The sequence below is a fragment of the Anser anser genome, assembly GCF_964211835.1.
Source record: "Anser anser genome assembly, chromosome: 23".
Taxonomy (NCBI): Eukaryota; Metazoa; Chordata; class Aves; order Anseriformes; family Anatidae; genus Anser; species Anser anser.
Genome location: NC_139744.1, coordinates 5,906,159 through 5,932,464, shown reverse-complemented (window position 1 = coordinate 5,932,464; position 26,306 = coordinate 5,906,159). Strand labels below are relative to the sequence as shown.

The 26,306-nt window shown below is 45.8% G+C and overlaps 1 protein-coding gene across 2 annotated transcripts in view; it reads right to left on the bottom strand.

Annotated features, from left to right (window-relative positions):
* Positions 1 to 26,306, bottom strand: part of MYO1D (myosin ID) — a 158,099-nt gene that overhangs the window by 25,608 nt on the left and 106,185 nt on the right. The window contains exon 22 of one of the 2 annotated variants that reach the window (XM_083808956.1): positions 1,764 to 26,303. The exons of the other annotated variant lie outside the window; for it this stretch is intronic. Within the exon in view, the coding sequence (XP_083665082.1) occupies positions 26,273 to 26,303 (31 nt within the window). The 3' untranslated portion in view covers positions 1,764 to 26,272. Of the gene's footprint in view, positions 1 to 1,763; positions 26,304 to 26,306 lie in introns of those variants that run through there. 2 annotated transcript variants of the gene reach the window in all.

Genomic DNA, 26,306 nt, shown 5'->3' with positions numbered 1-26,306 from the left:
TTTTATCCCAGCCATGTGTCCCAGACTTCTCTTTTTTTGCATGCCAAGGCCACCCCCCGACCTGTCCTTCCCAGCACTGCCACAAACACTGCCTGCAGCCGAGCCACGCAGCCACTGCATGCCGGCTGTACGCCGTGCGCCCTCGACAGCCCCAAGGGGCAAGCAGCTTTTGAGACAGCGCCAGTATCGCACACACCTTTGGAAAGCCAAAAATCTGCTAAACAGTGGATTGATAAGAAAAATGTTCGGAAATGTGGATATTGTGATTTAAGGAGAAGTAGACATTTTTGGTGCCTGGATGCTGGCAAATTCTCCTTTCATATGAGATCTGCTGTCCCCTGGAAATGCACACCAGCTAGTTTGTTGGCATTGTCAGGGCCAGGCTTCTTTGTGTTCAGCAGCAGCCAGCATAAAAAACTCATTGTTCGCGAGTGCCACCCTGGTGTCACTAAAACAAGCACTGCTTTGCTCACTCTGCCTTGGCTGGCCCGTTTTTTCCCCACCATCTCCTTTCCCACCAAGTCTGTGGACTGTCAGTGAATTGACAGGGCCCAAGCTGGCCCTCAGTCCAAATTCAGATGAATAAACCTTGATCTCTGTCAAAGGGCGTTGGAAATGTAATATTTCCGGGGGAAGTTCCATGTTTCTGACTGTTCTCTTGAACAACGGTCCCACTACTGCACAGTGCCTGTTTGGCCTGACGCAAGGGAAATTTTTTGCTGCTTTTTTACCTTGATGCCAAACTCTTTGTAGAGAGCTGGTGGTGGAGCAGGTGGGAGCAGAGGCTTCTGCTGAGCCCCTTGGAAGAGCCCTGGGCGATGGCAGCTGCAGGCACTGCAGCAGTTAACTGCATAGCGAGGAGACAGCTCTTCAGCTGAAGTGACAGCTCTGATGCCAAGGTTATCTCAGTGGTTTATCAGGAGAGAGAGCAACGGAGCCACAAACACGACAAATATGCAGATTGCTGGTCTCCTGGGACCGGTCCTACCTACAGCCTCTTCCCTGCCTTGGTCTGCTGCTCCGGAGTCAGGCCATCTCCTGAAAGCTTCAAAGATCTTTCCTTTGTCTCCGGCTCTCAGCACACCAACAGGGAGATCTTATCTGAACGACCTGTAAAAGCTCCTTCTGAGGTTTAGCCCCAAGGTTCAGCAGGGAGATTATCACCGCTTCAGGTCTGTCTGGCGCGGTCTTCATCTTCCATCTGACCTTTGGGCAGCACAGCACCTGGTGCAGATAGTGACATCAGAAGGTTTTGACACTGAAGGACTGAGAAATGAAACAGAAACGTCTAATTTCAGGCATGACCAAGGCTGCTGCTCTTTCTGCAAGACTTAGTGTCAAAGTTTCTACCACGGCCCCCCAAAATTACACCAAATATTACATATACAGAAATGGTTTTGTCAGTATTCAGAGATAATCAAGCCAGCTTTGAAACCTATCTTCTTTAAACCAGTAGAATGACATTATCAAGTGGTAACTGCTGCCTCTTCCTCTGCATTTTAAATCGTTCTTGTAGCCCTTTTGAGAAAACATTTCTGGTACTTCATTTCCCATGTTAAATTACGGACGGCAGCTCTGGGTACCACCACTCTAAGTAACGCCTCATTGCTGCGAGTAAATTCTTGGCTTTAGAAATCCTGCTTGTCATAAATATAAACAATTTCCCTGATTACTGTCAGGAGACTTTTTTTTTTTTTCCTTTGCATCCTAAAGTTCTGGGAGCATAATGCAATACAGGTGGATTGGCAGGTCGAGATCACAGACCTAAATGACCTGCCACTGATTTTCTCCCTAAAGGATTACCAGGGACTTCCCAAATCACACACCTTCACAGAACTCTCTCTCTCAGGCTATCAGACTGGATACTGCCTTTAGCTTCTCCCGGTTTTGTTGGCTGCATCACTTCGGTTGCATGGTGGTGCACAGCATGTCGTTTCAAGCAGCTGGGGTGCAGTTCTGCTTCACCTCCTTTGGCAACCCCGGAGAGCACTTTAGGATTAGAGAGCCCCTGAGAGATTCTCTCTAGGGGCCACAAGCCCAAATTTGAGCAGATTTAAAGTTTCCAAAGAAATCAGCCTTTGAATGAGTCAGGAACCTTTACACGGGTTTCTTAGGGCATTATCTGTGCTTTAGCTTTTGAGGAGTAAAAGCTTCAGTTGAGGAAGTTCACCGAGACCAAGAAAACTGAAAGTTTTCTGCTTGGAAGATGGTAAGCTTTTGGGGATTTTGTTTTCCACTGTGACCTTGGTGTCTGTAGTCTCTGAATCACCTCAGTACCCCGAACGTAACGCCAACCTTAGCTGCGAGACACGGGCAGCGTGCTTCAACCCAATGGCTACGGCAAGCAACACACCCCAGGAGCTGCCTTTCTGTTTTCTTCCATTTTTCTGTAGAGAAGAAATCTGATTTAAAAAATAAAAATAAAAAAAATCAACACTTCCAAGGAAAGGAATTCAGCTTAAAATCAGTATTGTGAAAGCTCAGTCCTGAAGCAGCCCAGGAGTCCGCAGCTGCAACTCTGGAGGAAAGGTGTCTGGAGAGGATTTATTGACATGCAGCTTCACAGCCAAGCTTACAGCAAGCATTTCTCCAACACGGACGTTTCGCAGGTGGCCCCAACGCATTCCTTTTTTCAGGGACAGGACACCGAAGGAATAACTCACAGAAGAAACACCAAAAGTCTAATATTGAAGTATTAGCATATACCTTGAAAAAGCAGCAGCAAAAGGAACAGAAAGTCCCCAAACCCCACGCTATTCATGGCAGCAGTTTTCTTTTCCTCTTTACTCCTGATTTTCTGGGAAGTTTCTGAACCACAAAAGCTGCACTGACTGCGCTGTCAGGAACAGCACGCCGAGCTCACAGCTCTACCTGGAAGCCTTGCTCTATTTTGATTCATATTATCCCAGAGATATCACTTGGTTATCTGAGAAATTGGAACATACAAAGACTCAGGAGAGAACGAACCACTTCCTAGATATGCCTTTCCTAACAGTAGAGGATTATAAAAGGGAATTCTACGTTATCCCACATTTTTGCTTGGGTTACACCAATTTTGATGCTGACAATTAATGTTTATCGTATTAAATGCAGAGAAGCTAATGCCATGTTATGCTTCAGTTCAAACAACTGGCTCAAATTTCGGGAGCCAAGGTTGTTCTATCAGTGTCAGCCACGTCGGCTGCAGCTCCCTGGGGAATTACCATGAGGCTATCAGCAATCGCCCACATGGGTTTATGTTTCACAACGGAAAGGGAAAAGAAAACATCAGACCTTGATCCAAGCTATGGGCAAAGCTGACACTGCCAAATCAAATTCAACTTGGGTATCCTGCATGTACTTTTACATGAAACGTGAAACACAGCTTGTTTTTCTTTCCAGCAGAAATTAAAAAACAACAGTATAAAATAAATATCAGTCTTTTCCTACCTGTTTGACTGAAATTAGCTCGGAGCACCATACTTCCTGAAGCCCTACATGTAGGATTTTGGGGAAGGGGAGGGTATTAACACACTGCCTTAGGGAAGTTCCAGATCCTCTGTTTTGACCAGCTGGCCTTGAGTTGACATAGACAAATGGGCACCCAGTCATTCGCACATATTCTTGCAAGATATTGCTAAGCAAATGCCTAAATGCCCAAGGTAAAATAATCTACTTTGCATTCTTAATCTCTACTCTACTTAAAACAGCCCTTGGCAGGCAACCAAACAGATTTTGGCCATCACTAATAACAACCTTGATCAAATCTTGGGGGTTTACTCTGAGGTGCCACTTTGTGCTAAAATGGGATGACTCACATTTTTTTCAGGCACGGGGTAAGCCCCTGCAGCTCATCCCATGTTGCGTACCTCTTCCACGCCAGGAAGGATGCTCTCTAAACCAGCTGGAATGCACAGGTGCAGTCCTACCAAAATGCCTACCAAAATCTTTTCTTTTTTTTTTTTTGAAAACCATCCAATGCCTGGCACAACAATTATACGGAGAGAACACAGTGAGGGGGCAGAGGAGAACTTGACCACTGTCCAAAAAAAGGAGGGTGGAAAAAGAAAAAGAAAAAAGTGAATGTAGCATAAGCTCAGGCAGCACAGGAGACTTCGCTGGGGAAGCAGCGTCCAACCAAGACCTTCCAGAAAGGCTGCTGTGGCTATTGCTTTAGGCAGCCCCGTCCGACCGGCGCTACCTGTACTGTGCCCTGCCACCATGACACGTGACGGGCTCGGGCTTGCAACTGCAAGTGTTTCAAAGCAGAGTCATGATGCATCTGAAGTGCATCACTTCTCTTCTGACAAACACGCCACCTGCTTTCATCTCAGCACGTAGTTTTACTTGCCCGTCAAATCAAACACGCTACGTTAATTGCAGGGACAGAGACAAGCATCTAGGAAAAACACGGTCCTTTGCCAGGCTGGGAGAACATAGGTGTATGTGTCGTCGGATGGAAAATCATGCAGGCAGACATGGTAACACGAGCAGTAGGAAAAAAATGACAGGACAATAAAAACATGATAGGGACTATATTAAAATATAGTTCAGTTTACACCAAAGCAGCAACTTCCCCTTAGCTGATGCATTAACTGAACATAAATGCGAACAGAGCTCACATTTATTTCTCATCTCAAGCTTCCAGTGATGCGATACAAAGGAAGCCAGTGAACACTCTGTTTTTCCACACAAGATTATTACAAAGAATGAGATGCAACGGAGGCAACACAGGAAATAAAACACTTCCACCGCACAGCCTATAATACAGGCAATAAAAGGAGGAATACTCCCGTTGCAGGCTGCTGCTCCCAGTGCTGCTGTGTGCCACGGTGCTGCAGGGGGCTGCTACAAGCCCACCCCGCGGTGACACATCATTAAAGCCCTCTGACATTCAACAAGCAGGCACATTCAAACGTGCAGAAGCTAAACTTTTTGAATGAAATTCTTTTTAGTCTTAGGCCTGAGATTGAGTTCTGAAGTGAAATAACTCAATTAAGTAGACTTCAAAGTATTTATCCTGTCTTAGCCTAAATCACTGCTTTAATAATAGGTTTGTTTGCCAAGACTTTAATAGCTTCAGCAAAAATATCTAAAATGTACAAGATGATATATGTTCTTGTACAAGCCTTAAAAAATCCAACCCACCTTCTAATAATAAACTGTTTCAGGCTTTCATTTGCTAAATTGTATGTGTACTTTGGAGAGAGGTTGTCTTGAACCTGCTGCATAATGAAAGATTTCAATAAATCTTGTCAAACCAGACAAACAAAACAAAATTTTAATTTTACTTTTAAATTGCAGTTGAGTGCTCCAGTAGACGTATTTTTTGGTGACTGCCACACAACTAAGGTGGGGGAGTTTGCTTATTTTTAACAAGACAGTGGCATTGCCTCCATGTGTTAAAGCATTCAGTTGTGAGGTGCGCTGTAAAAATTTAACCTTTATATACGCAGGAAGAGATTTGTCTCCTCTGCTTTAGCTCTGGTCAGTAGGGGAGAGAAAATGTTACAGGAGGGAAAGGGAGAGAACTATTACAGTAATTGGAAATGACACCTTAACCCCTCTGGTAAGGCTCTGCAGGGAGAATCATTCTGTGCATGCTGTATCGTGGTGCTGAGCAGTCGTACAGCCGAGGCTAAAGCTTGGCAATACCGGCTGCGAAGCAAGATGACTTTGGTTTTTATATCACTCTCTATGAAAGAAACATCCAAATTAATTCACGGTATTTCTGAGAAATAGGCTTTTTGGTGCTATTCCTCCATTTCTGTATGGTCTGAAGAGCCTCCATCAACTTGCCGCAGCTGCATATGATGAGGGGGAGTTTTTGGAGCACTGAATAATTTTCATGTTAAGGGTTTCTCTTCAGCACGCCGTGCTGAAACACACTGTGCTAAAAATAAAAGAAGATGCCCTCCCTGCCAGCCCACGAGAAGGCAGGCGGGCACCTCCGCAGCCCTCCTCCTCCTCCTTCTCCTCCTCCTCCTTTTTCTCCTCCTCCCGAACAAGCTGTAGGAAGCCTGATGGCAGTCTCTGCGCCGCGAGAGGGGCTGCAGCCACCCCCCGGCTGCCTCCCACCACCAACCGGGGCTTCGTCAGCCCCCCGCCACTGTGCAGCCGTTCCCATATTATTATGATTATGATTATTTTTAGGACGCAGAACCGAACTCCTCAAGTCCCCATCGCGGTGCCGGCCACAGAGATGCTGCTGTAGCTATGGCAACGTCCCCCGCTCCGGGGACCGCCGGCCCCATACGCGCTGTCACCCCAAGTCGAGCGGGGCCAGCCCGTGCTGCCACACAAAGAAATGCCATTTTCCCCCCAAACCGGGGGGCTCGTGGGCACATCTGTACTCCCCGCCACTGCTTTCCCCCCTGCCCGTCCCTCCCCGCTGGCTCTGGTCCAGCTGTTTCCTAGAAAGGCCAGATCGCAAGCCGGCCCCGGCTGTGCGGCGGGGACACCTCGCAAGGCATGGCCTCTCCTCGGCCTCTCCCCATCCCAGAGGCCGTGCAGACGATGCAGGAGGATGCTGCCTCCTGCACAAGGGAGATTCAGAGGGCACCAAAGGCGTGCAGCAGCCGCCCGACCCCGCCGGCTGTTTGGAATACTGTATTCACTTCTGAGGTTTAACCCGCATCATCTGAGCTCTCGTGTTTGCAGATTAAATGAGGCTGGTTACAGCATCGTTCTACGACACGGAGATAAAAAGAAAAAACACAGCTTGGATTTGTGTTTACACTTAAGGGTACCTTAATTCATAATCATCTAAATTAAACCGAGTGCGCTGATGACTGCAGTAGAATGCATTGGACATACCAACGCGACACCGCAGACAGGGCTCAGGCAGCAAGGACGAGCGCTGTTGCAATGCTCATGCTGAGCAGGAGGCAGAGGCAGAGGCAGGCTGCTCGCAGGGCTGCACCAGCTCCTTCCCGAGCACCGGCACAGCCGAGCTGCTGCCTCCACGCTGAGCTGAGTCAAGGCTGCGAAAGATAATTCAATCCAAAATATTAAGAGCAAATCCCATATGTAAGTTCTGATAACCGGTTGTAATAGGCTGCACCGTTACAAAGACAAGATGTAACTAATATTATGCGGCTTTGCAGATAAAGATCTTTGTCAGTTAAGATTATTAATAGTGTTCAAGTAAATGCTAGCATCTTGTTGACTAGATCTTAAGAGTTTGTGATAGTATCATCTCCGGTGTTGGGATCAGTTAAGTTACCGATGCCATATGAGGAGGAAGTGAAACATTTGCATAAACTAAAATTTTTTATACTTTAATGTGCAAGGATATGAAACTGCAGCACGCCCCCACCGTCACCTTCCTTACCAAGGAAACATCCTCTGTGCTGTATCATTTCTATTTGTGCTCTAAATCACCATGCCTGAGTCATGGCAGAACAGAACAGCCTTTCTTTGCAAAAATATATTTTCCCAACACATGCAGTTACAGAATGTGCTCTGCTCCACAAGCTCCCTGAGTATTTTTAATGATGCTAAAAAAAATTAAGAGTTACAATTAAGATGCCCGCAATCATAACTCTTACTTTCTGTGCTACAGTCAGACCTTGACCTCTAATTCCTGCTCTCTAGAGCTAAGCTGACAACATGTAGCAAAACCAAACACAGGATGTGGACACTGTCAGCAGCCTGAAATGAAAACAACACACCACAAGTTTGTCAGATATTTCTCTTTAAAAGCGAATTTGAAAATCTGACACGGCGCAGCTTCAACATGCTGCTTTTCACATGCTGGTGAAAGCCCTTTCCAAGGCAAACACGGGAGCTGAAAGGCAGCCTGTCAGCAAGGGCAGCGTGTCTCACGCTGACAAACAGCCCCGGCTCCCTGGCTTGTTCTGCACGCAGCTTTTTTTGGCACTCCTTCGCTAAACACTCATGGGGCCAACCTTGCAGCAAAGCATTGCTCCCAGCGTCTGCAGAAACGCTGCAGGCCGTTATGCTGGAGAATGCTGGCTGCTGTCCTGAAACTCCCCAATATATTTGTGCCTCTCTTCCAGAGGCAGAGGATGCTCTTAAAATGAATATTTAAACATCTTGAAAGCAAGTGTTTGGTTCTTGGGTCAGTCCGTACTACCTTGCTTGCTGTTCCAGCAACAGATGGAGAGAGCATCCTTTTTCTGATCCAGAGGCCTAATGCCATCAGCCACACGATGCAATAGCACACAAACGGCAGTACTTGAGAGCAGCTCCTTTTTCTAGCCTTATTTATTTTGATATTGCTTTCCTGATCTTGCTCTTCAGGACAGAAGCAGCATCTTGCCTGTGCCCCAGTTCAGGATCTCACTCGGTCGCGTGAAACCCAAGGCTGCCAAATTCAATTCCTTGATTTAGCTGTCCTTCTGAGAGGCTTTCCTGAGCTGCTGCTCCTCTGACAGGCTGTGCTGCTGACTCTTTTCCAAGCTTGCTGAAGAACCTGAGGATTTTAGGATATTAGGGTTTCTCTCCATATCTACTTTGTTTCCTCAGATAAAAGGTTTTCCACTAATTTTGTCTCCCCTCCCTACTCTCATTCATACAGTTTCTTGCTTTATATGAAGACCACATAACACAAAAGAAAAGGAATAAATTTAGCTTGTAAGGTTGCCATATTTTTTTCTATGTTTATCACTGCTGTATTTAATTGCCTGCATCACAAGGATCAAAGACAGATGAAGTGGGAAATTCAGTAGGTAGCAAACAAGCGCCAATATAATTTGATGGCTGACTTTCTGCTTGCTGCTTTACGCTCATTAACCCAATTCCTTTGAACTCAAGTAGGAGATGCAGTTAACACATCATTGGCAACCAACCTCCAGGGATGCTGAGAGGGATAAGAATCCCAGGCGAATTGGAGAGAGACGAGCTCGTGATGTCAGAATTTCCCAGCCTACACTCAGGTGAGCAAAGCAAAAATTCGTGAACGTTGACCGATACCTGTCTGCTGACGAGGCTGTCGACACGGGGAGCCATGCACGAGCCCTGTGTCCCAGGCACTTTCCCTCCTGTCTCTTCTTTCCTTAGAAATGAGCTTGCGAATTTAATTAATGGATTTACTGATATTCCATCTCATTAGCTATATAGGGTAAGATCAGCACCATCTCGTTCAGAAATATTTTAAGAACTTAAGTGGCCTTACTGCTCCACATATCAGATTGAACACAGAGAGCCACGGCCAGGCACAGCACGCTGTGGTTGTGAATAAAATTCCTCCCATAGCGCTGTCCTCAAGCACGCCCGATGTGAATGGGGTGAGTAACAGTGCACATAGATGAACCAAGCTGATGGTAAAACTGTCCTGCATCTTAGCAACAGAAATGGAATCAGATGGTGATCTTTACGTTCAAGACAGGCAAGTATCTGTCTTGTTACTTCCCCCAGTGTCACAGGATGAAAGCTGATTGCAGCTCACTTGATAAGATGAGCGGTCTCAGGGATGCCAGGGGCGAAGGGGCACCTAGGGAGCATGTGGCTGGAAAAGCCTTTCGTCTTTCAACCGTTCTGCAGTAAAAGCTCTTATTGCCCTTTTTGAAATTCATTGCTTGGAAAATCAGCAGACACTACTATGCATAATCACACGTTCATACCTGCGGTCTGAAAACAACCAAATCTCTTCCAAGTCATTGTTACCATCAACAGCAACAACACCCGCTGACACCAGCATGCAGAAGGTGTTTCAGCTGACACAGCCAAAGCAATCAAATTCATTAGCAGCAAGGATGCCTCAGAAGCTGCAGAAAGGGCAGCTACACATCAGGGATCTAATTTGCTTCTTTCCTCACCTTCATTTCATCACCTACCACCACTTCATTGGCTTGTTACCTTTGTTTAATAATTTATATAGCCCCTGCTTAAACATTCTGGTGTGCTCTGCTTATGGGAATCTGTGAATACGTGACTTGGGACTTTATGCATATTTAGGGATATTCCAGCTGGGCAAGCACCTTGAAAAAGCAGTTCTGAGGCTGCTGGAAAGGAAACAAGAGGATGACAGCTTCAGATGAAACAACGAAACAAAGCCCATTAGCCCTCTTTCAACAGCGTCTGGGTAAAAAGCACGGCACGCCTCAAATGAGATGGGGCGGATGCGTCATCCCAGGTAGAGCTATGGTTGAAGATCCTTCACCGGCTGGTGACACGATGAAACCCACCTGCATTCACAACCTGTCTAGACACAAAGGAACTCCATTTTAATTAAAGCTATTTAACTAACCCCGTGCAAACCCCGCAGAGGCATTCAGTTCAGCAAGGCTCAGACTAAATACAAACTTTCCCAGGAATAGCTGTCAGCCTGAGCTGGGAAGATGCATGAAGTGACTGACACAGCACTGAAAGAATTATTTTTGTATACACACAGCTGTACTGACACAGCTTTTTTGGCATGGGGGAGTGAAATGAGATGTTCAAGACAGTTGTCCTTATAGATAAAGGACCCAGAGCACTCAGAGCTGGTTGCTGTCCCCCTTCACCACGGCATGCAAATCCTTCACTGAACAGACTCTAGCCTTTCCTCTCCCCTGACATTCATACCTGCTTCCTCTCAGCCATCTAAAATCCTAGCCTGGGTGCCCAGGTCCCCAGCTCAGGTCAGACCACGTGCTCTGTGAAACGGAGACAAGCACGCTGTGAGTGAGGGTATGTACGAAGGAGACACAAAAACAGGCAGCAACCCAAAGCCTCATCGCCCAGAATTCAGTTTGACCCAGCCCAATTCACCGTGAGGTCACCCAGGTAAGAGCGAAGGAAGAAGGGCTCGCAGGGCTCGCTCAGGCAGCTACAATTAGGGTGGTAGACGATGAGGCTGGAAGCGGCGCTTTGGGGCAGAGATTCTGCTTGGGAGGAAGCTGACATTTTTTAAGTGTGGAGGAAAGTAAAGGACTTTCCCCTGAAAGTTTACAGTTAAAAAAACCCCTCTTGGTAAAAATTACAAAGCTGTTGTATACTTAACCTTTTCCTTTCCAAACTCATCTCTCCTGACGTTTGATATTTGAGAGTGAAAGAGGAAATACAGTTCTGTTTTTTCAAAAGCAGCGCACATCTCAGCCCGGTTACCTCCGCTGGCACAATCACGCCGCCTGTCCATCTGTCAGTCCCCACTCTGCCCCAAGGCTGACAGACAGAAGACTAATACACAAGCTAAGTGAAAAATTAACTGCCAGAGATATCCAAAATAAATACCTCGCTGATGGAAAGGCAAGCCAAACTCAGCCTTTCCACATCCCTTTTGCTGGCTGCAGTCAAGTGAGCGCCTGCAGCTCTCTGGCACTTGCCCTGGCGATGCTGTGGGAGGACAGACAAAGAGGAGGAAGCAGCTGATGTGCCAGCAGTGGTGGTACTTCAGACAAAGAGGATCTGGTCCTTGGGCAACCTCGTTTTATCTGCTCCACTGCTGCTAGAGAGGCCACTGAGAGCGATGGGTGCTTCTGTTAAAAAGCACAGCTTCCAGAGGGAAAACACTAATGCAACGTTAACTTGTAATGTGCCTTTTTCAGGCTTATGTCCTATAAATCCTTCTCTCCTTACTGTTCACAAACGACCTCTGCCCCAGGACTGAAGCTGGTTTGGTTCTGGGTTAATAAGCTCAAAGGTTAGAAGTTAATCCAAGACCAAGCATCCACCAGTGCTCCCAGCATGACTGAGCACCCCAGTCTACCTCCTGGCTCACTCGGCTGGCTGCTGGGGTTCAGCATATCCCCATCTGGGGGCTGTCCCAGAGCAGCTCGGTAACCTCCCCTCCCCTGCAAAAACAACAAGGTAAAACATGGACAGATCAAAGTGCAGAAATTGTGCAAGAGCAGTCAATGATCTTGGGTTTTGCGGCAGGAGCTCTTGCGCCCAGGCTAGGCAAGTGCAAGCGTTCAGACCCTGGTGCCAACTACCTTAGTAAGCTATGCGACTTCCACAAATACTTTTACATTCCTCCTTGGACAAAGGCTTGAAGCTGATTTGCACACACAGGAAGAAAAATGCTGGTTGCACTCTAACACTGCACTGGACAGAGCATTGCTGACCAGTATTTCTTAAGAATTTCTTTCCAATCTGCAATAAAATTTACATCAAGCTAAATTTGGCTGAATTCTTTAACCAAACCCAAAGCTTATCAGGGAACAATCTCCTGCAAACAGAGCATCCCTTAGAAGCTAGGTTGAGAGACAGACAGCTTTTATCTCCAAGTCTTCCAAAATAGAAACCGTCCTAAAAAACAGGTCAGTGCTGGCCATCCTGCCGTCTCAGACACTGTATTTAGCAATACAAGCATACAACAAAGTGAACACACTGCTATTAGCTATACTACAAGATGCGTGATCATAACTGACATGCAGTTTGCATGAGCAGCCAACCCTCCAGAAGGAATCCGGAGTCCCAGGGAGTTTACGAACACTGAGCGATCAGCACCAACTCCCTGTGGGTTCGGTACCAGTCACTAATTTTGCTATCTTTCTCAATACAAATAGGATCAAAGCACACCTCTAATCCCAGGGACAGGATCAATGGTCCAAATGCAAGCCCGGCAGCAAAGCTCCCTGGCTTTCAGGTGCACCCACTGACCACCAGCAGCTCAAGCACCTGCATTTACAGCTACCTGGCCCTGAAGAGGAAATGCTGGAGGCATACAGGAACACCCGGCATCGAAACATCTTCAAGGCCACACATCTCTAGCCGCTTTACAAGTGGCTCCATCCCCCATCCTCCCTCTGGTTCACATTGTTGTGCTAAAGTACTGCACGCTGAGCAAAGACCAGCGAGGTCGCTAAGAGAAGCAGACCTGGTGTTTGTAACGTGCTCATGGAGAAAAAACGGCTCAGGCCTGGCAGTCACAGCTGAAAGAGGTGGTAATAGAATTTTGGGTGTAACCTCAAAGTAATTAATCACACTGGATACTTCACATTTTATAAAAACACACGCCTCTGCATGTCCCTAAGCTGGCACTTCAGCACATCCTGCTCCTGCACACATGGGGGCTTCACAGTGCCCTTCAATCCCCACCTCTCCCTGCCCCAGTTCCCCCACAGGTCCCAGTGGCTGGGTGCTGCTGGCAGCCCGTGGAGTGGATTTTCCTGCTGGGTTGCGACCAGCAGCAGACTGCTGGGGTGGCAGCTTCCACGCAAGCACCTCTTCTCAGTTTCATACACATGTGAAAAGCAAAGCTGAAGCCCCCAGTACAGAGAGGAGTCATCAGCACTGATCACTCCATCATTTGCAGTGCAATTACTCAGCCACTCAACCCACAGCTGCAGGAGCTGTCTTCACACCGGTGGGAGATCCTGACACGTTATTCCCTATCAGGCATGACGTGACACATCCCCAGCATCCACTGTTTGCAATAGCATATGCTAGTGCAGCGTGCGGTGAGGCTGCGCACTTCAGGCCCACTAAGGTATCAGGACTGGACTCGCCAAAGCTTTCTGCTCAGCGAACTCCCTCCAAGCTGATTTTTCTGCCGTGGTCTGAGCTCAGCCACATACACCCTCCTCCTTTGTCTTACCATTCATGGTTTCTCCTAGCTGATTTGCAAGATACAGTACCAGTGGAACTGCAGGCAAGGCACAAGAAGACTCTTAACATTCAAAAGTCTTCATGTAAATCCTGATTGTAAAGCAAATTAATTCCAGTCTGAGCCAAACTCAACCCCGACCAGCAGCTGGGCAAACACATATGCCTCCAAACTGCAAGCATACAACTTAAGCAAATGTAGCTGATGAATGCTTTGGGTAATCGCGTCCTTACCCCATTTCCCCCAAAGTAGTATCAGTTAAAACCAGTGGAGACATTTCCTGCTCAGATTTCAAGATGAATGGTGGAGTTAATTTCCTAGCACAGACACCTACTGCTACTTCAGAGACCTTGGGGTACATCCCTTGCCCCAAGGTGCCACTGCAGAAAAGCAGAAGTCTAAGGTCCTGTGTCCGACCACCAACTCCGTGCAGGTTCCTGACACACCGCCAGGCATTTAAAGACAGCACTGAACACCTGTGCTTGGGCAAATGAATTCCACTCCCGTCTACTAGTTCAATCTACTTCAAAGCCCCATTTAATGCTTGAGTCAAGGCACGAAAACACGTGCTGCGGTGATCTCCACCTTATGTTGGCTAATTCTGGAAAATGTAAGATCCTTTCTTGTATCACCCCCAAACTGACACTCTCAGCAAAGCACAATGGAACACCTGCTGGCTGTTGATGTGACATATCTATGATGATTAAGTGTTTTACTCACCAGTGTTTCCCTCTTCAAAAGTTCCTGGGATGAAGTGTGACTGTGTGGATTTGGATGCTAACACCAAGCCCCCCAGTGCCAGAGTGCCTAACCCGCATGTGGCCAGCAAGTTAGCAAGTCCAGGGCCACTGGGTTCAGGCACTAAAGATACTTCTGTTGCCCTTTCCTACGTTAAAAAAAAAAAAAAATCCATTCAGATGCTGTAATGTCCTGTACACGGCTCTAGGGCACCCTGAAAGCATCTTTTGCGCTTTCATCGAGACCGTGAAGTATGAGTGCAGGAATGCACTACAGCCTGCTCTCCTAAATAAATACTCCTAAATAAACCCTGTCCCTGCCTCTCGCACCCAGATTTGCATTTCCATGCTTCCCCTCACCACACCGTGAAACTTCTTTTTCCTGTTGGGCTGAGCAAGCAGCAAGGCAGCAGCTCCCACCAGGATGGAGGGCAGCCGAAACATCTCTGCGCAGCAAAAGGCAGGAGATCAGAGTTTGTCTCTTTAATCAAAATGAGTGATCGTCATGAAACTTACAGAGAATGATCTTTGCTACCTCTCTTCCTCACTGTCAAATCTGAGGATGCAGCAGCCACATAAAACCATGTTTCCCTGGGAAACCAAGCTAAAAATAGCCGGGCTGGCTGGCTCTGGAGACTGGTCTGGAGTTTTTAAAATTGCAGTTAGAACAAGATATTACCCTGGGTTAAGTATCCGGATTACTGATGCGGAATGCTAAAGATCCCAGCGTGAAGCCTTGCTGTCCCACCTAACACGGGGTCACGCTGAAGAAGGCCGACCTTCTTCCCGAGCACGGGGAGGAGCTCGCTCGGCCTTCGCGGGGCCGTGGGGGAACCAGGCCTGTGGCAGGCGGCCTCTGGTCTGGGCTCCCTGGTTTGGAAATACCTTCAGCCTGGGCTCAGCTTCCAGCACACAGACAGCACAGAAGTGAAAGCCGAAGCCAGCCACAAGCCCCCTAACCCGGCCCAAATCCACGGTGACCGAGCGCAGCTCCGGGGGCATCAACTGAGGTCCCGTAGGATCAACCTTGGCTGGTGTGACCATCCTCTGGCCAGCACCTTCACGAGACCGTGGTGATCGTGGTCTGTGGGACGGGGGTTGGGGGCTGCTGGGGGCCGAGGAGTATGACGGGAGGCTTGAGTGCTTCTGGCTGCTCTGTGCTTTTCCATCACAAAGATGCCAATGAAACATCGCACGCTGTCAAAGTGATCTACGCAAACGTGAATACGACGTATTTCTGTTAGAAGGAACGGTCCCCCTGAGGCCCAACTGCAAACCAAGGATTTCTGGAAGGGAGATGACACCCAGCAGGGCACAGGGCAAGGATGAAGCCATCTCTACAAATCATCCCTGGCCTGCCCCAAGAGAGCGCCCCGCAGCTATCCAGATGGGGTGCCAGAGAAGGAAGAACACTTTCCTCTTTGCCAGTATCAGCTCGTCATCTGAGTTCACACAAGGAAAAGCAAGAAGGGGAAAAACAATCCTTTGTGCATTTAATTCAGAATCTAATTACCTTGTATAAATTAGTTAGCCAAGGTTTCCACCTAAGATTTAACACGTAATAGCCTATGAATCACATCTCTGTTACATGATATATTGTGCCATTTATATGTAAAAATGCTTTATGCAAGGCACCCTGTGGACTAGGGATATTAATTTATACCACAGGCTCTGGAAGATTAAGTGAAATTAAAGAAGATAAGGAGATAAGACACTTCTGCTGATCAATGCGTCTTAATGAGGAACATGCTCTATGTGCATTTTAAGGTGAAATCAGCCATCAGAGTCTGTACAGCCGTAAGGTCAGTTGTCCTATATGAAGGCGGTATACATTAAAAGCTCACTGATTGCAACAAAGATTTTCCTATCAACAACATTGAAGCTGTTTCCCTCTGCATGTTTTGTCTGCTGCTCGTACTGTATGCTTTTAAATACTCTGTTTAATCTGCCCAGATTAACTCCTGTGGACACAGACCCAGGCAAACACTATCCCTCTCTCTGCAGTCTTGATTTTCCTTCTCCCAGTGAGCCACGTCTCGTGGCAAGAACTTTTCCGGCGGCTATTCCACTCAATCCCTATTTAGTTCCTGCCAGTTTACGAGCGCCACATACAAGAGTGACAAGGATCATCACGCCGTGCCTGAAAACAGGCACATGCACCCCAATTTCCCTAAAGAGGCAATGGCACCCACTCCAAAAGCTTTCAGCTCACTTTATAAAGAGCACTAATCACGCAGAAGTTATTCCACCCAAAGGACAGTGCACAACAGCCACAGGCAGGGGCTGACTAAGAAGTTGCACTGAGGGATGAGGTTCCTCCTCCTGAATCAGCAGTCTGCATCTCCAACAGCATGAAACTGTTTTCGTGTTTATGCTGTCCCTACCAGCTCCTCCTCGCTACTTAAAAGAGAACAAAACATTACTTACAGTCTAATTTTAAGCTAGTGCCCTGGAGCCAGAAACTGAATTAATTTCCATAGATACTGAGTGGTTTTACCAGTATAGTGGAGCTAATTACCTCCTCTCCCCCCATCTCCATTATTACTGTCACCTCCTGTAGGGACAGCACAGAAGCAACGTCCTAGCCGTATGAATGCAGCACGCAGCAGTGACCCAGAACTGTCTGGGAGAAGATGGTAAATGCTCCCTTAGCATCTCATACATGCCAGACATGAAAACACATGAAAATAAACCCTAATGGAAAAGACTCTCAAACTTCTGGACTCAAGAAGTTGGAGAAAACAAACTTCTTGCAGTCCAAATAATTCTTATTTTATTGTGTGTGCCTAAAGACAACGCGGCTTAGCTCCAATAATGCAAAGGTGCCAGGTGCCAACAAATGCAGAAGCCACCCAGTGGTAACTTCATGTTGTGTTTTTATGCATCTGCTTAGAAATTCCCTTTTGATTAGAGATAAGGGAATTTAGACTGGCATGAAAACATGACATGCCAGTTATAAAAACTGAACTCACTAGAAAGGAGTGCTTTAGGTATGATTCCTTGTACACGTGTTTCAATAGATGTCCGTATCATCCTGTTGATATCCTTTGTAATGGTAGGATCAATTTATCCATAGCATGTATGCATTCAATTGCGAGCATCCAAAAAAGACAGTTTAATCACAGTATCCACATAGACATGAGCACAAGCTAAGGTAACTGTGTTCCTTCTAGCAACACTGGCCTGATGTGCGGGTGAGCAAATACCCAGAAGCATGCAAGCCTTCCTCTAAAAGAATGTGTACAGAGGAACAACTAGGAAAAAGAAAACTTGAGAGGTGCAGTATGCACCATGCTGGTGTCATTTCAACTTTCTACCCTGGACTGCAAACCTGAATACAATAGCCCCATGAAATACACCGGAGTGAATATAAAGCATTTAGTGAACAATCACCTCTGTTGGATCATTTTCACCAGAAAAAATGATGCTCAACACAGGCCTTTAACAGCACTGCTTAGACTCTCCAGGATAGAAGCTAGAAGCCTAATTTTCCTCAAAAATGAAAAGATTAAGGCATCCTGTGATTTAATGGCATCTCTTCAAACAACAACACTGCCTGCAATCAGAACACAAAGGCTTCTGAGCAGGGAGACCAAAGATGGGAACAATACATCACAAGTAAAAAAAAAAAATCTAAATGATGCAACAAAAACATTTCTTTTCATAAACTACTGCTAAACAAATGAGGGCCCATATTTCGCATTCATTATCATTCTGCTAGCAATTCCTTGGAGATTGCAAGCCAGCCAGCATTTTAGTGCACACACTAAAAGAGATGAGGAAAGAGGATTTTAAGTAGGTCAGCAGTAAATATGATCAAGATGGATCTTTTTTTGTTGGTTTTGTTTGCTGTCAGCCACTGGAGTCCTTATTTGAGAGAAACGCTAGTGCTGGGAGTAAACAGTTCTCAGAGGAGCAAGATGGGCATCACGTTTAGAAGAAAATGTGTGCCTGTTACCTTTCTGAAACCAACTTTTTACCTCTGCCATGGGCAAAGCTTGTGACATGAGCTTGCTAGCAGAGCTGTATGCAGAGCATCGCTAGGACTCGCCAGGCACAGCAGCTGCTTGCTCTGCCTTGTGGAAATGGGTATGTAGAGGTCTGCTGATGAGGAATATGGGAAAATGTAGCTTGGGATTCTATGCCAAGGGGATTTTAATGTAATTGCAGCATTATCTTCTTCTCTTTCTAATTCCCTTTCCCACCCTTGGATTTCTTGAGCTAGGGAAATCAACCTCAAAACACCCCCCCTGCCTTGCTGAATAGTGTGTTTGGAGAAAAACAAAACAAAACAAAACAATGAGGAAGGTTTGGGAAGAAAAGAAAACCAAACGGTCCCTTTGTTCCACGAGCTCTGGGGATCACTGTGTGCTTGCGTAAGGGTGGGACAGAGGAGGGATAGGACAAGGAGAGGCAGGATGCCCGGGAGAGCAGCTGCCTCCTACCATGCCTCTCTGCTGCTGCGCTGGGAAGCCAAGGCCAGCCGCAAATGGAGGGATGTGCCAAGCCCAGAAGAATAGCTTCACCGTGTGGATAGAGGCCCAAACTGCAGCGGATGCTCAAACCCCAGAAGAAGGATGACAAGCCATCATCTGCCATTTCCTGAAAGCCTTCATGGCAGAGCGCTCTGTGCTGCTCTCGCGCTGGAATCCAGGTGCAGCGCGCTGGCTCCAAGATGTTTTTCCCCTGCTGTGTGTGGCACAGGACCCCGCTGGTTTCAGAGCAGGAACAGCCCTGCAAGCTGCTCAGGTCCCGTGTTTGTGCAGCGCTTTCCCCTCTGGCACTGAGCACTGCCAGTCTGCAGGGGCTGAGTGGCACTGGTGCCATTCAGCAGGAGAGGGAGCTTGGAGAGGGCAGAGAAAAGGAAAAATACGACTAACAGCTTACACCAGTGCAAGACGTTCCCAAATATTCAAAAAAAACTGGATTGTGGCTGCATGAACAGGAAGAAGAGACTAGTTTGGTTTCATTTTCAGATGCGCAGGAGACATGTAATGCTATTTCAAATTGCAGTTTACATCCCACTCAGCTCTGCCTTAACAAAACAAACTAGCACGTTGTTTCTAAAGCTTAATTGTTTAGTAGTGTGAGAGCAGACGGTGCTAGCTTTCTCGAGGTCCTCAGGGATGTGAGCAGAGATGGACATTGCAGAAAATGACTCTCCAATATAGTGGCTTAGAAAGTTTTGGCATTTCAGGAGTTTCCTGGTCCTGGCTGAGTAGCTGGCTGTTCACCATGCCCATTGCATACTTGTAGCAACTTCCACCTCATCTTTACTCATCAGTGGAAAAAAAAAAAAAAAGCCAATGAAAACAGAAACCTGTCCACCTTAGAGGCAGAGTGCAACATCTGACGCGATCAGAAGGTGGAAGCAGTAGGTGCTGTTTGGGCTTTCCCCGATTTGTTTTTGTCTCATTTACCTTTCGGCACTGAAGCAGCCAAATGAAGTCCCTGACGAAAACCAGCTGTAACAGGAGAGCGTACGCACCCCCTTCATCCCCAGCTAAAGCTGCAGACTGCAGAGAGGGCAGGTCTTTGGAAGCAAAACCTCTCCTCCTGCCTAGCAGTACGCGGGCACACGGGTAACGAGCCCATCATATCAAGTGCATTTTGCCAACTATTTATCAAACCACTGAGTGTCATTTGAAGAAAACGGCTCATTGTTTTTCTCTCCGTAATAGCTGTCCACTGAAGGCTGCGGAGATGCCAAAGGCATGTATAATCGCAGCCGCTCCCATTTAGCTCCCAGGAAAAGGCAGGTTGAGCCGAAGCACCCGAAGGACACTGCGGAGCCTCGTCAGCAGGCAGCTACGGCGCGATTTGGCTCTAGCAGGGCAGCAGGGTAAGCACTGGAGCCCCTGACCGAAGCTTTAAATAACGGAATGGTTACTGCAGACATTCCTTGCAGCAGTTCAAACACCACCATTTGGGTTTGAACTCATTTAGTTCTTCCAAAGAAAAGCAGCTGTTGTGCTGTGATCATCTGCAGTCTCTCCCCACATACATCTCTCAGAGTACTTGATGTTCTGCCTCAAAAAAAAAAACCAACAGGTTTTAAGGCAAAACAGTGTATCACTTTGATCATTTCCAGGCTTCAGAGCTCTAACTATGATGTGCCCCATTAGTCTGGTGCCAGCAGCACATTTTAAGGCTAGATTCTTTAAGGTGACATTTTATAACGTGGATTTTGTTTCAAGCATCCCTAAGTGCTACGACTGCCCCCCCTGCAGCATGGTGCAGAAATCGGGGACAATACAGCTCATTTCAGTGTTGTCCTCTGGAGCCCGTGATACACAAAGGCACAATCCAGCAACCACATCTGGGGACAGAAATGCCTGAGCTCCAGCTAAGCGATGGGTTCAGAGCCACCAGACAGAGATTTATCCCAACTTCAGCTCTCCTGGGATGTGCAGCATCCCCCACAGAGGGGCTCCTGGGGATTCATGCCCTGCAGGTCCTGCACATGAGCTCCTGAGGACTTTGCATGCTTCGAAGGTGCCGCCCAACCCAAACAAGCACACTGATATGCAGCACATGTGTGATTCCACTGGAAGTTGATGAAGAGCAATGGAAAGCCACAGTAACACGCGCTGCTGAAGGAGAAACCCTTTGCGCAGCCCTACACTTTGTTCTGCTCCCTGTGGGGTGCCAGAGATAGCACCTTGGAAAGGAAGAAATTATGCCTTCTAAGAGAGAAAGCCAGATGTTTTTTTCTCAGGGCCTGTCCTCAGCACTGCTGTATAACACACCAAAGGGACACCAAAGGATGTATAACATCGCCAAGGGACAAGCCCTCTAGGGCACGATCTGGTCACCCAAGGCCATCTTCCCCAGAGTACAGGCACCTGCTGGGATGCAAGAGCCCTCGGAGCAAGAGACACCATCCATCGGTCCTTCCCCGCATGAGAGATCACCCATCAGCATGGCTACAGGCACTGGAGGTTCTGGCACTGGGTACAAAATGCAGAATGGGGATTCCACACCAGCTCTCTCCTTTCCTGTATTTCTTTAGCCTTCCTACTTAATTTAGCATCAAAACATACTATTTGGACAGTAAATTATTACATGTAACGACTGAGCGACAGACAGGATCAAACAGTTTCATTCTTATAAGGAAATTTACCTGGGATCATTCTTGACACCTCTCTTTTGAAAAGCGGAGGAAAAAAGCAGTGTTTAAGCAATGGCAAATCAAAACTGATTTAGGGATCTGAAGGACTGAAATGAAGCCAAGACATTAAAACTAACCGCAGAATTTATCATAACTACAGTTATGCAAATCTTTTTGATATTACATAAAAACCAACACAGCATTATTTTTAGGAATTTGGCACACTAGACTAGAGCCATGGACAAAACACGCGAGCACATATTTCTCTCAGATATTAGACTAAGAAACACAGCAGCGGAATTACAAGCTGCAAAGGGAAAATTTATAAGGAGAGCAATACACCGAGCGCAATATATTAAGTAGATATACTTCAATTTTATACTGCGAATTTGATCCCACAGACTGTACTGTCTTTTTCCAGCCTGCTTTTTAACATGAGCTGTAAAACTTCAGTTCAGATGTTAAGTCCTGAATTCACTGTAAAAGGAAAAAATAAAAGCTGTAAAAGTTTGTCAAGAATCAAAAGGTTATTCTTTGGGGGTTAGTTTGTTGTTGGCAAAGTCAGGTTAGTACAGCCACATTAAATTACTAATTTATTTGACCTTATCTTTAGGAGAAATTGTTGGGACCCAGTATTTTATCAAATTTTAGTCTCCATTTAAAAATTAAGTTCCTTAGACATTTTCAAAAATATCAAGTACCAAGCTGGGTTTCTTTACCACATCCAGATTTTATCGGACAGATGCTTCACACTTTCTAGAGAACAAAACAAAACCAACCTTCTACCCATAAATATGTAGTTATGCACAAAAGTCACTAATTACTTTTGAAAGCAGTCTCAGAAACAGGGCACCTTTTTGAGAATAATTCAAATACTGAGTTCACAAGATGAAGTGCTCTGGGTGATAGATAAATAGAAAGAAAGCAAGCTTAAAGGAGAAATTTTTGGCTCCGCCAAAGATGCTGTAAAATGGGAAACTGGAAGGAAAATTTCATTAATATGTACTGTTACAATACTTTATTTTATACAAGAATGTGAAAAAGAACAGAAATTATTCTGATGAAGTTTATCAAATATCTAAAGACTTCAAGAGAAAATGCACATATTACCCCTTTGTTTCAAACATTAAACTAGGAAGTCTATTTTAATATTTTTCCACTCCTTTAAAAATATGAAACCCTTGAAAACAATTTTTTGTCCTTACCCTCACAAAAACATCTTTTTTGATATTTAGCAGATCTCTCAGAAGTTGAAGGCGTGCAGTTAAAAGGCAAAGCTGTCCAGAAGCTTGGGTCTAGATTTGCTGCTCCACAGAGCTGATGAACTCAGCACCTTTAATCAGAAGTATTGAGACTACACAGAGGAAAACTACCCCGTAAGTGACTCACTGTAAACAGACGGCGAACACATCAACTTATGCTAATATTTAAGCATCACCTATGAGACATTTTTAGTCTCCAAAGGCTTGTAACTAGCAGCTCCTGGATGCTGGCAACCGCAACGTGGCCGGTCAGCAACAGCATCCCACCTAACGGGGAGGAAACAGGTTAAACATTTGGCCGAGATGTCACAGCGAGTGGAAGAGCAGGCACAGGGATGTGAGTGAGTTCTGTGTTTAGACCAAAAATACATCTGTATTCATTTTGAGTCCAAATCTGCATTTTTTGAAAACAGATAAGTAAAACACGCTCGGTCTAGTTACAGCAGACTACAAACTACAAGGGGAGTGTAGAAGATTACTTCTCTAGTAGCTTGTTTTCAAACGTAGTGTCCCTTTGCTTAAGCATGAGGCAGATGGCATGAATTACAACCCCTCCCCAAATAAAACAAAAATATAAAAGTTTTATATGCCTGAGATTTGTGGAGCGGGGAGGTTCCCAGCACGCAGGCCGGCGGATGCCAGGACAGCTGCTCGGGGCAGATGGGTCCTTTGACAGCTTGATAATACGGACTTGCTGGTGAAACTAAGCCCTGGTAGGGACAGCCAATGTGGGGCCATCTGTTTACTGGAGAGGAAAGGCTCTTGGAACAGCAGGTAGCCAATGCTTTGGTTGAGAATTAAACCAACAGCAAGATCATCAGTATTTACAACCTTTACTTGTGCAGCTACATACATACAGCTGGCAGCGCAACTCTTCCACGTCAGGCTGCTCCCGTGCAACGCTCTAGCGCCGCGCTCAGCTTTGAGATGTGACCTGGGATTTTTGCACGGTGTGCACCACCAATGGCTTTTTAGAAGATGCTTTCTGCTTATGTCTGTTTGTTAACGCCGGGCAAGGTAATGGTTTGCTTCAAACTTTCAGAGTCTTGGATGAACGCCAAGTGCTGTAGTTTAAGACTGAAAATAATAATATGGTCAGAAAGTGTACAAATTGATACACTGGACACAGCAGAAAACCCATAAGGAACTTTTTTTTTGATAAGATGAAACATTCCCATTCACCTGTTCACATAATGATACCTTCTCTGAGGAAAATCCACAGCACGCGGCATCAAAAATGAAGTTCAGTTGGGAAGGCTGGTGCGCTAGCTGGAGAATGCAGAAACTCCACATCGCTGCACCACGATTACTGCTCAGCTGTGATTTCTTTAATCATTTCTATATTCTGATCATCAATTTCTCAAGGACAGTAGGGAACTGGACAGAGCCCCATAAAAGGGCAGAGAAAATGTTAACTGCTCTGAAATATTAAAATATTCACATTTAGAAGCATGAGGGCTTCTATAACACCTAGACAGCAGGAAGAGGAGGAGGAGGATGGGTTTGAATTTTTCTATTCTAGGACATGCAAAACATGTAACATCTTCTGATAATCTAAATGTGTTTTTTTTTTTTTTTTTTCCCCAGAACACAAATAATCCTTCCAGTTTCACCCTACTGCCATAGACAGTCCAAGAAGAAAAAGGATTCATCTGTTTTAACCCAGTGCATCCACCAGCTGGGGATGAGGAATGAACTGGGCACCTCAAATAACACTTTGAAAAGGCTAATAAGACAAAACATCATTAGTTAACGACACATCAAACTGGGGCTGGAGAGGAACTGTAGGTCACTGAGGAACTGTTTTTATTGGAATTATGGTTACAGCAAAAAAATGGTTCTAAATTTTTGAAGTAATCAATGATTATTTATTTTATGTGCCCTGAAGAACACTTCCTCAATAACCTCTACACAAAACTACTTCAGAAAACACCAAGCACCCAAACACTGAAATTCCATCTGCTTCAAAGAACATCAAGCTCCAATAACTTCTGTCTACCAAGATCTCCATCCATCCCAGGAGGACCCCGAACTCCTGCCTGGAGCTTTAGCATCTAGGTGCTCTTTACAAAACGGACAGTATCAGTTACCTTCTACCGACATCTGTGTGCAGCTTGAATGTGTTTCAGCCACAGCGGTGTTCTCTTTCCAGTGAATTTCAGAGAGAATTTGTGTTGACAATGGGAGTAGGACTTGGGAAAGAAAAGCTGACCAGTAAAACTCTTCACACTCAACGGAATATCATAAAATATAATAAATTGCTACTATTACGTTATCAGACAAAAGAATTGACTTTTAGATTTAGAGGTCAAGTACGCAAATAAAGGACTCGAAATTTTGCAGCAAAGATTAAACTCAGCCTCTTGAGAGCCCAATCCCCTCTCCAGAGCTCACTTTATTCTCAACATAAATCCAGGACTGCAGGAGACAAAGTTATTTGCACTGTGCCAGGAACGTATTGAGAAGTATAACAAAAGGCTACTTTTTCCACCAGGATGTGAGATAGGGAAAGCTTCCCTGGTCAGGGGGTTCAGGACCCACGTCAGAGACAGTGAATGAGCTCTGCTCCAGCAACAGCATCAGGAAGATGAGTTTTAAGAAAGGAAACAATCCTCTTCTGACTGCCTTAATGAGTTCCCTTCTAGCACGGCAGTTCTCTAGATAAGCTCGGTAGCATCAATAGCTGAAGAAAACTTTCCCAAATAATACAAAATTTAAAAAGAGAACATTAAGAGTTCATCATGGTGCTAGAACTCCTCCTATTCATGCCCTGAAGTCACCAAAAGCAACAAATCTTTCATCTACACAATGTATTTTCCAAAGAAAAACTGTCATTTCTTAATCCCAGTTACAATTGTGTGGTTAACAAACCTGCACAGGAATTACCAGAGGTGATTATAAAGATTGTAAATTAGCCAAAGGCAAACCTTAGCTAAATCCTAGAAAAAATTTCTAAGCCACAAAGACAAGGTTAGAGAAATTAAGCTTTTATTATTTTTTTTTTCATTTTATGTATTTTATTGAATAAGGAAATTGTTTTTCCTTTTGCCACCACCCTGCTGCAGGGTTGAGTACCTGGCGCTTAGAAGCTGACAGCTAACTGCAGGCTAGGGCTCCTCCCAGACAACAGCAGCGTTTTACTAGAAGTTATGAATAGAAATCCTGTATAAAAACAAAGCTATTTATGCTCCACTCAAGCACTGAAAAAAAAATGTTACAGAAGAATCTGATATGAATAAAGTCTAGCCCTTTGTCAGGATTCAGCCGATGATAACAATGGTGTCAGCCACTGGCACGGCTGAATCAGAACTAAACATGGGTTAGTTGGCAGTGGTGACAAAGGACAAATCGCATTAAATAGCAATTTAGAAGCAGTTTGTTTCCAGCCCGGTTTTCTGAAGCAGCGCTCAACTCCTTTTGATCTTGCCTAGCCTACGAGAACCCCCCAGTATAGATGGAAACTTCCAGTTAAAGAGCGCTCATCACGAGCCCGGCTGCCGGCGCTGCTGACACCCATTGTCAGCAAGAGATAATTTTCATAGCATTCACAAAGCTTAAGTGACAGATTAATTTGATACCAGCAGTTGTAACACCCTTCCTTTGTGCGGAGGTTTTCTGCCTGATGAGGGACGGTTATTTCCTTGGAGTAAGGATGGCTGGTTAAGAGCACGCTATCACCCATGGATTTTCAAACACCAGTTCGGACTCCTCTTCCTTCCCTT